This window comes from Dreissena polymorpha, chromosome 7, assembly GCF_020536995.1.
Source record: "Dreissena polymorpha isolate Duluth1 chromosome 7, UMN_Dpol_1.0, whole genome shotgun sequence".
Classification (NCBI taxonomy): Eukaryota; Metazoa; Mollusca; class Bivalvia; order Myida; family Dreissenidae; genus Dreissena; species Dreissena polymorpha.
Window position 1 is genome coordinate 45608202 of NC_068361.1, and position 13039 is coordinate 45621240.

The 13039-nt window shown below is 34.1% G+C and overlaps 1 protein-coding gene and 1 long non-coding RNA gene across 2 annotated transcripts; both read left to right on the forward strand.

Moving 5' to 3' along the window:
- The first annotated feature begins 228 nt into the window (after window positions 1-228).
- On the forward strand, window positions 229-3602 carry LOC127838600 (angiopoietin-related protein 7-like). The gene has a single exon (XM_052366427.1). The coding sequence runs from the start codon at window positions 527-529 to the stop codon at window positions 1907-1909; it is 1383 nt and encodes a 460-aa protein (XP_052222387.1). The 5' UTR covers window positions 229-526; the 3' UTR covers window positions 1910-3602.
- A 4731-nt stretch (window positions 3603-8333) lies between these two features.
- Window positions 8334-12467, forward strand: LOC127840046 (uncharacterized). Its single transcript, XR_008030372.1, has 4 exons — window positions 8334-8575; window positions 9405-9482; window positions 10347-10429; window positions 11075-12467. It is a non-coding gene; the product is annotated as an uncharacterized LOC127840046 (long non-coding RNA).
- Window positions 12468-13039: the final 572 nt, after the last annotated feature.

The window sequence follows — 13039 nt, forward strand, 5'->3', positions numbered from 1 at the left end:
GCACAATCTAAAAGTAGTTTATTTCAATTGCAAAATAATTATTAAATACATCTAAAATGAATCGTGTTATTTGCCTGAACCTAAGAAAATGCACTTTAAAATTTCTTTTGTTTCGTCGAAAACATTGTCATATTTAACAATGGCTCAATGCTGAGATGTGCTATTGATATTTTTTTAACTTACTATTTCAGAGGTACAAGCCGTCTTTGATACGCCACTTCAAACGCGAAACTCTTTCACCATCTGTCTTTTAATGTAACAGAAATATGTAGCGCTGCACGTTCTAAACATAATTCGTTGATATCAATTACTAGAACCACGTATTTTGTGGTTAAATGTTGCTAAGCAACATAATGTAAAACAGAGATAGCGGCAGACGTTTAAGCTCAGCGTATTGGTTTCCGTTATAAATGTTTGCCAGGTAGCTGAGTGGCGGATATATTGAAGTCGTGCGTTTCTTGTGTTTTTAAAACAAAGCTCCGTCTGGCTACTGTGCATTACACGTGTGGTATTTAGAACTACAGTTATGTATTTTAAATACAAAATGATCTTGTACATTGTATATTTAGTTTTACTCCCAACTGTTTTTTCACAAATGTCAAGTGAAACATCAACATCTAGAATTAGTAGAAGATTGGATAGAATTGAAGAAAATGAAGAAGACTTAAGAGCTGCATTGCGTAATTTACGAAAGGATCTGAAAAAAGAAATAGATTTTATAATAGAGGACATATCTGCGCTTTCTATCAGGCTTACGGGATCTTCAGGACAGGTGGTAAGACATGACGAAGAACAAGTTTCTAAAACACAACAGGCGTCGTGTGATTGTGGAGATATTGTGAGTCAATATGAAAATTTAATGATGGCATTTAAGAGAGAAAAATTCGAAAATATATTGCTTCGAAAGGAATTTCACGAAATGAGAAAACAACATGACTTTGAAATCGGAAATGTCAGCGAAAAGTTTATTAACATGGATTCTAGATTAAACAATGCGGAAAAGACATTACGTTCAGAAATAAACACCATTAAATATGAAACAATTGCGGAATTTCAAGAAATGATAAAACAACAGGATTTTGAAATTGGAAACGTCAGCGAAAATTGTTATAAAGTTGAATCAAGATTATACAGTGCGGAAAAGACATTACGTTCAGATATAGACACCATTAACAAAACATCAGATACTGCCAATCTTAAAACGTCGAATGAAATCTTGAAGAACAAAACTGATATGTTATTTCGGCATCTACGCCCCTTCCTTCCTCAATCCTGTGACAGCGTAGTAAAGAGTGGCGAATATACAATATATCCCGAGGCTTACATAGACGGCATGAACGTTTATTGTTATTTGGAATCCACGAACAAAGGATGGATAGTTATACAGAGGAGAAATGACGGGTCTGTAGATTTCAATCGCACCTGGGCAGATTACAAAGCTGGCTTCGGTGACATAAGTGGTGAACTCTGGCTGGGTAATGACCATATCTACCAGCTGACTAAGGACAACCCGAGACAGCTGAGGATTGATATGGAGATGTTCAATGGAACACAGCGATACGCGCTGTATTCTGAGTTCAGTATATCATCTGAGTCTGAGAAGTATAAGCTCCATCTGTCCGGATACACTGGGAACGCAGGAGACTGTTTATTAACGGGTTGTTTTGGTACTCAACTTCACAACGGTCGGTCTTTTTCAACTTTCGATAGAGATAATGACCGAAACCACGGTGGTTGTTGTGCATGCAAATATGGGGGAGGTTGGTGGTTTGATGTCTGTTTCGGTGCACATCTTAACGGTAAATACTTCAAGGAAAAAGATTCCGTGCCTACTTTTAATGGAATTCACTGGACCACGATCACTGGGGCGAACACATCTTTAAAATTTGTGCAAATGAGCATGCGCTAAGAATGCACATTAAGACGTAGATATGACTTGATAAAGTATTTCCTTTGGAGCAAAGAAAATGGCTGTCATTCGTATTGTTTCGACTGTTTTTATGTTTTCTTGTACTTTAAAATATTGCATGATATTAGTAAACACATTTCATGTATAAATGTCTTAGGAGTCACTTGTGTAAAACCCTGTATCGCGTATATCGATTGTGCTTTACATTTGTATTTCAAGTGAAATTCAACTATCATGTAAATTTGGTGCGCTACATCTTCAATTGAAGACTTTTCTAACGCAATAATCTTCAAACAAGTATTTTTTTTAAACACAAATGTCTCAAGTGTAAGTAATGATTTAGATTTAAAATTGTACATGCTATCATTTTACACCATTCTGTGGACGCTCACGATAAAATCATTCTTGCCTGACAATCTGACGCTTAAGCACGTGGGGTAGGTATTGTTTCATCTTGCTGCAGGTGGAAATTGTGAAACGCGATGTAATGTAAATTTTATTTGGATGTCATCATTTTAAGTGGGCTGTAACGCTAGGAAAACATGAAAATAAATCAAAAACAATATTGTTCAAATTAATATTTCTGGAACGCAACCGCACAGTTGGCATTTTGCAGGCTACATACCACACTTGTTAAAGCGTATGATCGTCGCGGATGAATGCTTTTATCTTGAGCTTGCACAAAATGTAGTCAAATTATCACATAAACAATACTGACTCATAAGTGAGATAGTCAGTTTTATAAATGTTGGTTTAGAAAAGTCTCCAAGTGAGCGGTGCGTCAGAAAAGTCTTCAAGTGTACATCCCACTGTAGTAAGGTTTGGGTTGCTGTATGCTTCTATTTGTTTTCATATGCAGAAGACATTTAAAGGGACTGTCCAATGGATTATGGTCTGAACAAAATATAAAATTATTGTTTTAGATATTAAAAACGATTATCGCTTTTGATTTAAGGATATAAAAACTCAAAGCAGACTAAAGGAAGTATAACACAAACCAACACATAAGCCCAAGCGGATGGGAATTCCATATTATATTTCAATCAAAGCGCTGAAGGCACTGAAGATGTTCGCTATTGCATAATTTAACACGCAATTCATTTTTCAAAATCAATCGCAAGTTTGAAATGAACACACGCCATTCAACTTAAAAAAGTGTGTGTCATAGCGCACGGGTCGAGTTTTGTGTGCACTTTTTATCATCCTTATTATTTCATAGAAATAACTAAGACAAAAAAAAAAACAGCATGCTTTTTTGGAAGTTCTGAAAGCAAAGAAAGTATGATGAAAATGGTAATGAGAACTTAACTTTTGATTTTTGACACCATATACAAATTCAAAATATACAATAATCTTCGTATCTTGTATATGGAGGAGTAAAAGTATATAAACATTGCTGTTTATGCTTTACTTGTTACCCGAGCAGTTCACACGGTGTCAACAACGCTAACATAAACATAGGTATAGAGCACTAATGCGCTTTTAGGCGAAGCTGTTTCAGTTTTCATCTTAGTGACTTTAACATAACGCCAACAGACACGCATGAAGATTTTCGAATATTTAATAAGCTGATTCGAGATACAACCTCTGAATTTTTGCTACATCACTGCGTATGTGCTCAATTCAAAGGATGTAGCACTGTTCAGTGTAAGAAATTCCGGACTACTCTCTGTATGCTCAAACGACACAAATTGTGGCCCTGTTACAATTAAGCGTTACAATCCATCTAGCAGAATTTCAATTTCGCCTCCAAGATGAGAAAACAATCATTAGCGAAATAGTATAGTGTCACGATAAGAGAAAATCGTTTAATTATCATACCACAATGTTTGCCGTACTTGGTCAGCACGTCTGGAAATCATTCCTTAATGCGTCGATAGGCTGCCATTATTAACAAGTTTGCCATTTTGAATTCAATTTTGTATCAAAAAGCATTGTTTTTAAATGTGGGATTTTCAATTCGCAATGAGATTTGTAATGACCCTCGTCATGCGAAAATGGGTCTTATTCCATATGCGCCCTTCATATAAATAGCCCACTCAGCTATCCCTCCTTCTGGTAAGGAGAAACATAACATATTGAGTGATTTTAAAGCGAACTGCGTCGCCTATGGCCTGACTGCGCAAGAGCACATGTTGGGTTTAACAAACGCTTGCCGAAACGCATAAGACCCATTTTCGCATGACGGCGCTATTGACGTGTGATTTAAATGTGACGAAAGAAAACTGCGTTTAAATCAAATATAAACATACGATATATTTCGATAATGAAGAAAGATACTCATAACAAGGCATATGAGGACACATATGAAGTGCTCTCCCGTAGTATATTTTTTATTTACTCACACTAATGTGTGGTTTGACAATGCTAACACACATTTCATGCGGTGAATATGCAGCTTACAAGTGAAAAACACAACACAATAGTTTAACTTTTGTTTAATTGTATTCAATTATTTAGAAAAGTAAATTGCTAACTTTATTTCAAAGTCGGCGTATACGCCGACTACATTTTTAAAAGACATGTATTGTTATAAATATATTTAATATAATATATTTAGTTGTTTTCGGTTTAACGATTATAAAGCATTTTCGAGGTTGCCTATAGACCGTTCCATAATTTAGTCATTACATAATTATCTCCCCTGAATTCTCTCCGCGTCCGCCATTACACTGCTGCTTAACAATCGGTAACATATATAAGAGAGCACCGATTATTCAACGGATGAATTTCTTTCTAAATTCTAAGGCCGTCATTACATGGTCTTGGTTGTCTTGGAAAACTAACACATTGACACATTAAAAAAAAGCATTTATTTAAATTAAATGCAATATTTTTCATTTGATTAATTGCATCAATCTTTAAATCGTGTATGCCTTTGCATTCCAGTGTTTAATTGCCCCTTTGTTCTGCATAATCCGATTATCTCGTTTTGATCAGATATTGTCCAGACTTAACTAACCACATGGTGTCACAAACCACACTGGGTGGCAGATGACAATCTGGTCATTAAACACAATTGATGATGCCACCATGTCTCATCTTCCTGGTAGTCTTGAGCAGTCATTTGGTAAGATAATTTACCTCCGACATACTTAACAGTTGCGTAAATAAGATATGTTACATATTTTACAAATTAAAAGTTATGTCCAATATAGAATATCAGAAATTGTACACCGTAAAGATACTAGCCCGTTTAATTTATGAAAAAATAAAGTATTTACAAAAATAAATAAAAATAAAACATTTAACGTATTTAGCGGGTATCGGTTAAATTAAACTACGTCATTTCGTATGAACATTTGATGTTACGGCAATGCACGAACGATATCATAAAACAATAAATTACATTTGACATATTTTAAAAAATATATATGTATATAAATATATGTGTGTTAAAATGTTAGATATGTGTCACTCATACTCACTAGTAACGAGTTTTCAATATACATGAGTACACAGTTCAATTTGCATCATATGAAGTTGTGTTTTTTCAGTTGTATGTTAATATTCCTCAATAGCGTCATTCTTTGTACAAAACCCATCAAATTAAAATTACATGTAAATACTGTCATGTCCTTTGCTTTTAATATGGCTTTGTAGTATGTTTATTTTCAAAGCACTCCTTACACTTTCTAACACTCATTTATTTATCACACTAGCGTCCTCATGCCATTGATAATTATATTTTTATAATTAGATGTATTACTATTGTAATTTATTGAAGCTTTTCTGCAAAAATTTTTTTACGGCTTATGCATAGAGCTCTTTATTGTGTCATATTGTCGGCCTTTCAGTCTTCAGATAATCTTTAATTTGATGCTTATGCCGCGCTTTTAAAGTTGCAAATAAATGTATTAATAGATTCGTTTGGCGCTTAATAATATATTTTTGCAATATTATTTAGGTGTTTTTTTTTATCTGAGTTTTTTGTGTGGATTAATTGACTAAACATTTGGAGTCGTTATCCATATGTTTTGCGTTACTTCAAAGACCTATAAAATACAATGTTGAGTATTTTTAGCTTTATAGCTGTTAAATGATTCAAAGATGAAAATATAGATATATCACATAGATCGCATTCTCTTCATCTTCCGAATAATCACATAAAAGGTCGTCAAGATCAATATCACTCTCTCATGATAAAAAGCTCGTTTTTTAACGTGACAAAATTCCATCTAAAAAATAAATATAAATCCAAACCACAATTTTTTATCTCTGATATCAGTTAGAACAAGAAAAATAATGGAAGGCGTATCAAAAATATCATACTTAATATAATATGTAATGATTTTGGAATGTAGATTTTTACCAAATGAGATCAATTACAAACAATTAGCGGTAATTAATTGCGCGAGAATCTTTTATAAGTATTAATTAAAATATAATCTGCTTGATGTTGCGGCTATTAAAATCAACACAACAATACATGCGTGAATTGTTTGGGGAAAGCTAAAAGTAACAAGTCTAATGAAAGACATAGTATGAGCGACTGAACCGGCAAATTTTCGCCGATGATTACCACTTGATTACAGATAAAAAAAACAAATACACGAAAGCATTTTAAACATTTTATTTGTAACAATCAATCTCAACTTCAAACAATCATTTAAACAACAAAAATGTGAAAATCGCCTCACATTAATTCATTAAGTAATTTATTTATCCGACAACGGTGAAGCGGGTATTCTCTATGTCTTTGGCTTTTGGAATCGCAGACTCGCACACGTTAGCAGCAGTGTAATGGCGGACAGTCACGTGACTGACAATATGGCGGCGGTCAATTTATCGATTATGGAACGGTCTATAGTATGCCTGAGTAATTGATGAACTCATATCCAACTGTCAATGTATTGAGAACTGTGAATATAAACAAGCTAAACCTTCTACTAAGCTTCTACTAGCTCTATTGCGTTGCTAGCACCCGTAAATACAAAAGATCGCCGCTATGTGTTGAGAACCAAGAACGCTTTCCAGAAATACCCGATGTAGTAGCTTCAACGAGGTTATGAAACAGGTCATTCGTATTATTATTATAAATTATTTGTTATATTCGGGTTAAGCGATTATGTTTTTTTTTAGTCTATCGTATCGCTGAAGTTTTTGTTGAACTTATGTTCAACGTTTTATAAATTGAGAATATAAATAAGCGTCAACTTTTTCCCAAATCTCTCAATTTACGACCTGTACTACGTCATTGAGTTGTATGTGAGAGCGTAACCTATTGCGTTGTTATCGCCCGTAAACTTTCCTTTGTTTATCGACAGGCGCATCTATTAATAGCCTCATATCATGAATGCCAAAACACCCGCGAAAAAGAACCACGTGACCAAATAGGACGCTAAACGCAAATACCATGCGACTACGACTTTAATTATGTAAGAACGCTCCGCAATTCCTCTGAAGCCGGGGCCTTGTGATTGCTTTTACGTAAAGAATTGACCTCTAACTGAAGTAAGCAAAGGAAACGCAGCACCTAATTGACCCATTCCTTCTATGTGCGAAGGCAGATTGAATTTTACTAATGTATGGTTTGCCTATTATAACACACATTATAATGCGGTAAATATGCGACTAAAAGTAAAAAACACTATAATTAAACTTTTGTTTTTAATTAAGTTATTTAGAAACCAAAATTCCAAACCTTATTTCAAAACAGCGAGACTACATTTTTTAGAGAATATTCTTGTTATATTTAAAGGATTTTTAACAGTTTCAGCGATAATGAATCATTTTTATGTTGTCTATCGTATCCCGGTAATAATTGTTGAACTCGTGGTCAACGTGTTATTAATTGAGACCTGTGAATATAAACAAGCGTAACCTTATACTAGTGCGGACTCACCCGGACTCCCCTTTGTTTATCGCCAGCCTCAGATTTATGAATGAGATGAGCGAAAATACTACGTCACGCAGACGCAGCAGAAGGTGGACTATTTTAATCATTCATAAACAATCTCCTCCGCGACACGTGCAATACGATCATTGTTTTTTTTAATTCTTTTCTATAAAACACCATTCGAAACTATTGCATTTAACACGATATTAATATAATGTTTCCATTTGTGAATAAACATAATTGGAGAACTCAAACCTCTTGCATAAATTATACAACTCTTTCTTCGCGCGTAGTGTAAGCGGGAATTGGGCTAATCATACCCAGGCCGTATCGACCTGAATTTTACATCATGCACATTAGACGGTCGCTAAAGCGACCATCTAAAAACGACGCTCGACGTTTTTGACCTAAAAATAAATGTAGCTGAAAATCAGCTGACAAGTCACGTGGTACATGGTACTGTAATTTATTTTTGGCATATAAATTACATTATTTCTAAAGAAAGAGATTTAGCTTGTTGAGCAAATAATTGATTTTCATTGAATATTTTTGATAAACCAATAAAATATACTTCATATTTAAATCAATATTTTTATTGGAAAATCACTTTTCACAAATACGAATATGCGGTGGAAAAGAATTCAAGATGGTTCGGACAAAAACAAGTGCTAGCGCTAAGACTAAAAAAAAACAAGAGATGCAAGGTACAGGCGTAATAAAAGTGAAAGGATAATATACATTGGTATTCAGTGTGATCGATGGAGAAGAGTTAAAGAAGCTACTGGGATTGAAAAGGACGAGAAAATGATGGAAATATTGATCGATGCGTAAGTCTTCTTCATTTTCAGTTTGTGTTTCATAGTAGTCAATATAAATTGCCGCCTTAAGAGTCTTTTGATGATTTTTTCTTTGGCAGACTCTTGGCGTCAATAGTCCACTCTATCTTTTTAATAGCGAGAGTTTTCCTTCTTTGTCTATATTGATGCGCAAGGAATTTGGTGCGCAACATTCAAGCCCCGATATCAGACAGTTAATATCAACGGATTGCAATAATATTTACATACCTGTGTAGATAATTCATTTCTCAATAATGTTCCGTAAGAATTATGTAATGACTCTTTCAATATTGCACGCCTGACCAATTTAAATCAACACACTACTCACATTTTCAATTCCAATCGCTGTGCCCGCTGTATACGGCAGGTAGATTTTAATCGATAACGCAGCCTATTACACCGTATGCCTTCTTCTGATTGGTTGATATTTAAATATTTCATAACATGGCGAGAGGTCAGTGATTTAAGCAGAAGTTTAACTGAAACAAATTATGCCTTTTAACTTCAATTCGACGCTATTTGAGGTAAAAATGGACTAATTAACTAAAACTTTATGAGTTGGTTATGTTCTTTTGCAATTTTAAGCATATTGATATAATAGTATTGTATTTAATTTTCGTTATGGTTTTTGCAGACCGGAGTTTCAGCGTTCAGATTTATTCTGAACGCGAATTATTTCAGCTAGTTTCATAGCTACTTTTCTATAAATTCCCGTAATTATTTTGCTATATAATGAACACGATTTGACTTACACACACACAAACCCTTATAAGTATAAAACAATTTTGTTTTTGAAATGTACAATGCTTTTAAATTTCAGAACTACTTCTGAACTAGAGAGCTTCAACAATCATCTTTTGATACGCTCCAAACCAAAGCGAAATGCTTTCAGTTTCAGGTAAATAAAAAGTTAAATGTTTAAAAAATACACTTGTTAAAGTGTTTCTTTTTTTATTTTATGAACACATGCTCATTCATTGAACAAAGGATTCTTTTAAGGAATTTATGCTCTTTCTTTTTTAGAATTTACATTTTAATAGTGTAAAAATGATGTACCCTTTGTGACAAGTCTCGTAATAAACTGCCTGAATGACTAAAATATGAATATATTTTTAGCTCGGCTGTTTTCGGAGAAAACCCGAGGTATTGTCATAGCCAGCGCGTCTTTGTTGTGTCGTCAGCCAGCTGCTCATTGTCGTGTTGTCCGCCGGCGTCGTGCTAAAACTTTTACATTTTGCTCTACAATCAAAGTGATTCCACCTACAACTGTGAAACTTCAAATGTGGATTCACCTTGATGAGTTCTAGACGCCACACCCATTTTTCGGTCACTAGGTCAAAGGTCAATGTCCCTGTGACCTCTGAAAAAAATTTATGACAAGCTTTCGAAGCCTAGTGTGGCACCCGTAACGCGTAGTTCTTCTTGAATGCTCTGAGCTTTTATGAGTACATACGTACAGCTCATAGACCCGGAGGGTCAATAGCTGGGAGTTGGATTATTGCAACTACCGTAACGCGGTGCTCTTGTTTCATCATGTGATAGTAAAATTATTTATGAACAGGATTTTTGTATTTTTGTTCACAGGATGTTTAAACAACTAGTAGTTAATCAAGAAATGAATTCTGATTATGAATATGTCAAGTCATTGGTGTTGAATTAGTTTATATCTAGTGTAACATCATCAAAGTCCTAAAGGCAGATTTTCACATGATGAGTTGCATGATATTTTCTGAGTTTCATTTCTAAAATTATTTTTTTTCAGCTATGCAGGTGTCAGTTAGCAGCAATAGATTATTCAAAACACTTGAATCGTCCTGTTTTGTTGGACAAAGAAGGCAATGAGAGGTATTTATATTATTGTTTTTGCACTGTATGTTGGTTTGTTTGTTTGTGTGTTTGTTTGCGTAAAACTTTAACATTTTGCCATAACTTTTGCAATATTGAAGATAGTAACTTCATATTTGGCATGCATGTGTATCTCATGGAGCTGCACATTTTGAGTGGTGAAAGGTCAAGATAATCCTTCAAGGTCAAGGTAAAAAAAAACAAATTCAAGAGAAGTAATAAGCTTTAAAGAGTTCATCTGAACCTACCAAATGATAAAATAAAATAAATCAAAGTGGCGCAGTAGGGGAGATAGTGTTTCTGACAAACACATTTCCTGTTTTTATTAAATTTTGAATTGTAAGGATCAATTTACAGATTTATGTTTACTTATTGAACGTTTTTATTATTAACAATTAAATTGAATTTACAAACATGATGTATTTAAGCTCAAATTTGACACATTCATGTGATATGAATAATAAGTATACATTTTGCAAACAATGGTCCTGTCATAAAAGAACTACTGCAGCATAGTATGCACTGAATCAGTAAATTTATATTATGGCATATATATTGTCTATAGATCTTTATTCTTTTGTTTTGTTTTAGCAATTGTCATTTCATTTTTTCAAACATCATGTCAGTTATAAAACAATCTTTCAGGAGACAAAAAGTGTACTCAAAAGCGGCTTGTAATTGGAGCACAAGGCCTGTGAAAAAAACATACATAACCGGTTTGATCACTGAAGTTATAAATGAATTCACCATAGGCAAGAAAAGAATAAGTGGCAAATATGAACAGCTGCCTGAAGACTCCAAAAGAATTAGGTCAACTATAGCCCCCATCACCCCTCCACCTACATCAATACTTAGAGATCAGCATGTCTCTAGATTGAGAAAAGCGAAAAAATGAATTGTTGCCAAAGACGTGTTTGATATTCATTTGAAGTTGACGCAGAAGTTATCTTTGTTAGATAACTATTAAGTTTCACATCTTTAGTGTTAATGTGATTTTAGAAGTGTTTTGAAAATGTACAATCTTACATTATGTTATAAATAATGAATGCTCTTGGTTGTACAATGCAATTACATTTTTTAGGAAGTTTTAATATTGAATTTAGCATAAAATATTTTTTTTATGTTATATTTTGTGCGATTTTTATCAATACATTTTTATGCTCCCACAAAATTTATTTTGGGGGTAGCATATAGTTGCCGCTTCGTCTGTCCGTCCGTGTGTCCGTCTGTGCACAATTTTTGTCCAGGCTATTTCTCAGAAAGTAATGACCGGAATTCAATGAAACTTTATGGGAAGCTTCACTACCAAGAGGAGATGTGCATATTATCAGCCGGTTCTCTTCAGATGATTTTTCACAGAGTTATGGCCCTTTGAAATTTTTCATTGTACATATAGTGCAATTCTTGTCCGGGCTTTTTCTCCGCAACTAATGACTGGAATTCTAAGAAACTTTATGGGAAGCTTCACTACCAAGAGATGTGCATATTATCAGCCGGTTCTCGTCGGATGATTTTTCACAGAGTTATGGCCCTTTGAAATTTTCCATTGTACATATAGTGCAATGCTTGTCCGAGCTATTTCTCAGCAACTTATTACAGTAATTCAATGAAACCTGATGGGAAGCTTCACTACCAACAGGAGATGTGCATATTATCAGCCGGTTCTGGTCGGATGATTTTTCACAGAGTAATGGCCCTTTGAAATTTTCTATAAACTGTACATATAGTGCAATTCTTGTCCGGGCTATTTCTCCCCAACTACTGACCGGAATTCAATGAAGCTTTAATCCATCCATTGTATAATTTTGTCCAAAGTTATGCCCCTTAAGACGTTTCCTTTTATCTGAATATATAGTACAATATTGTGACAAAAAAAATATTTTGGGGAGCATCACCAGTCTACACCGGTTTTTTGTTACACATGTAAAGAACACAATTTTTCTTACAAAATGTTTAGTTTTTTGTTTGATTATCGATGTGTTTTTCATTGTCTTCTTTAATTATTACCTGTATTTAATAAACCATTGTAGTCAATGTCTCTAAGCCTCTTATAATTGACCTCGAGAGTAGTTTCCTCTTTAATTATCAATACTATGAATGTGATAGTGTATCCAGATATGCCTCAGTGTTCTATTTACACATCAACATTTAATACTTTTTAATGGCCATACTCATTTGAAATGCAAATCACCTAAATAATTAAATGCCAGCATCATACACTCGAACCAACTTCAATGAGTTCTCAACTCCTGTCACATTTCTATGTGCATGTATTGAGTTTGATCCATTTTCTGACACCAGATGAATATAATACAAAATTTGTAAAAAAAAAATCAAACTTTCATGGATCAAGTTCATATCACACTGAATAAAATACCTCAATTGTATATCAATTTAATAGATAGGAAAAAATCGGCTGAGCTAAAATGTAGACGGTCTGCACAGGTTACTACATAAAGAAAGCACACAATATACAAAACATGGTTGAACAATAATAAGATACTATTTTTAACCAGGTTTTCTGAGGAAAAAACTGGTTATTAGATTGGCGAATGCGGGCGGGCTGGCTGGCGGGCGGAACAAGCTTGTCCGGGCCATAACTATGTCGTT

Bases quoted from the DNA above. Each gene is read 5' to 3' on its own strand.
- LOC127838600 (XM_052366427.1), top strand. From the start codon at position 527: ATGTATTTTAAATACAAAATGATCTTGTACATTGTATATTTAGTTTTA.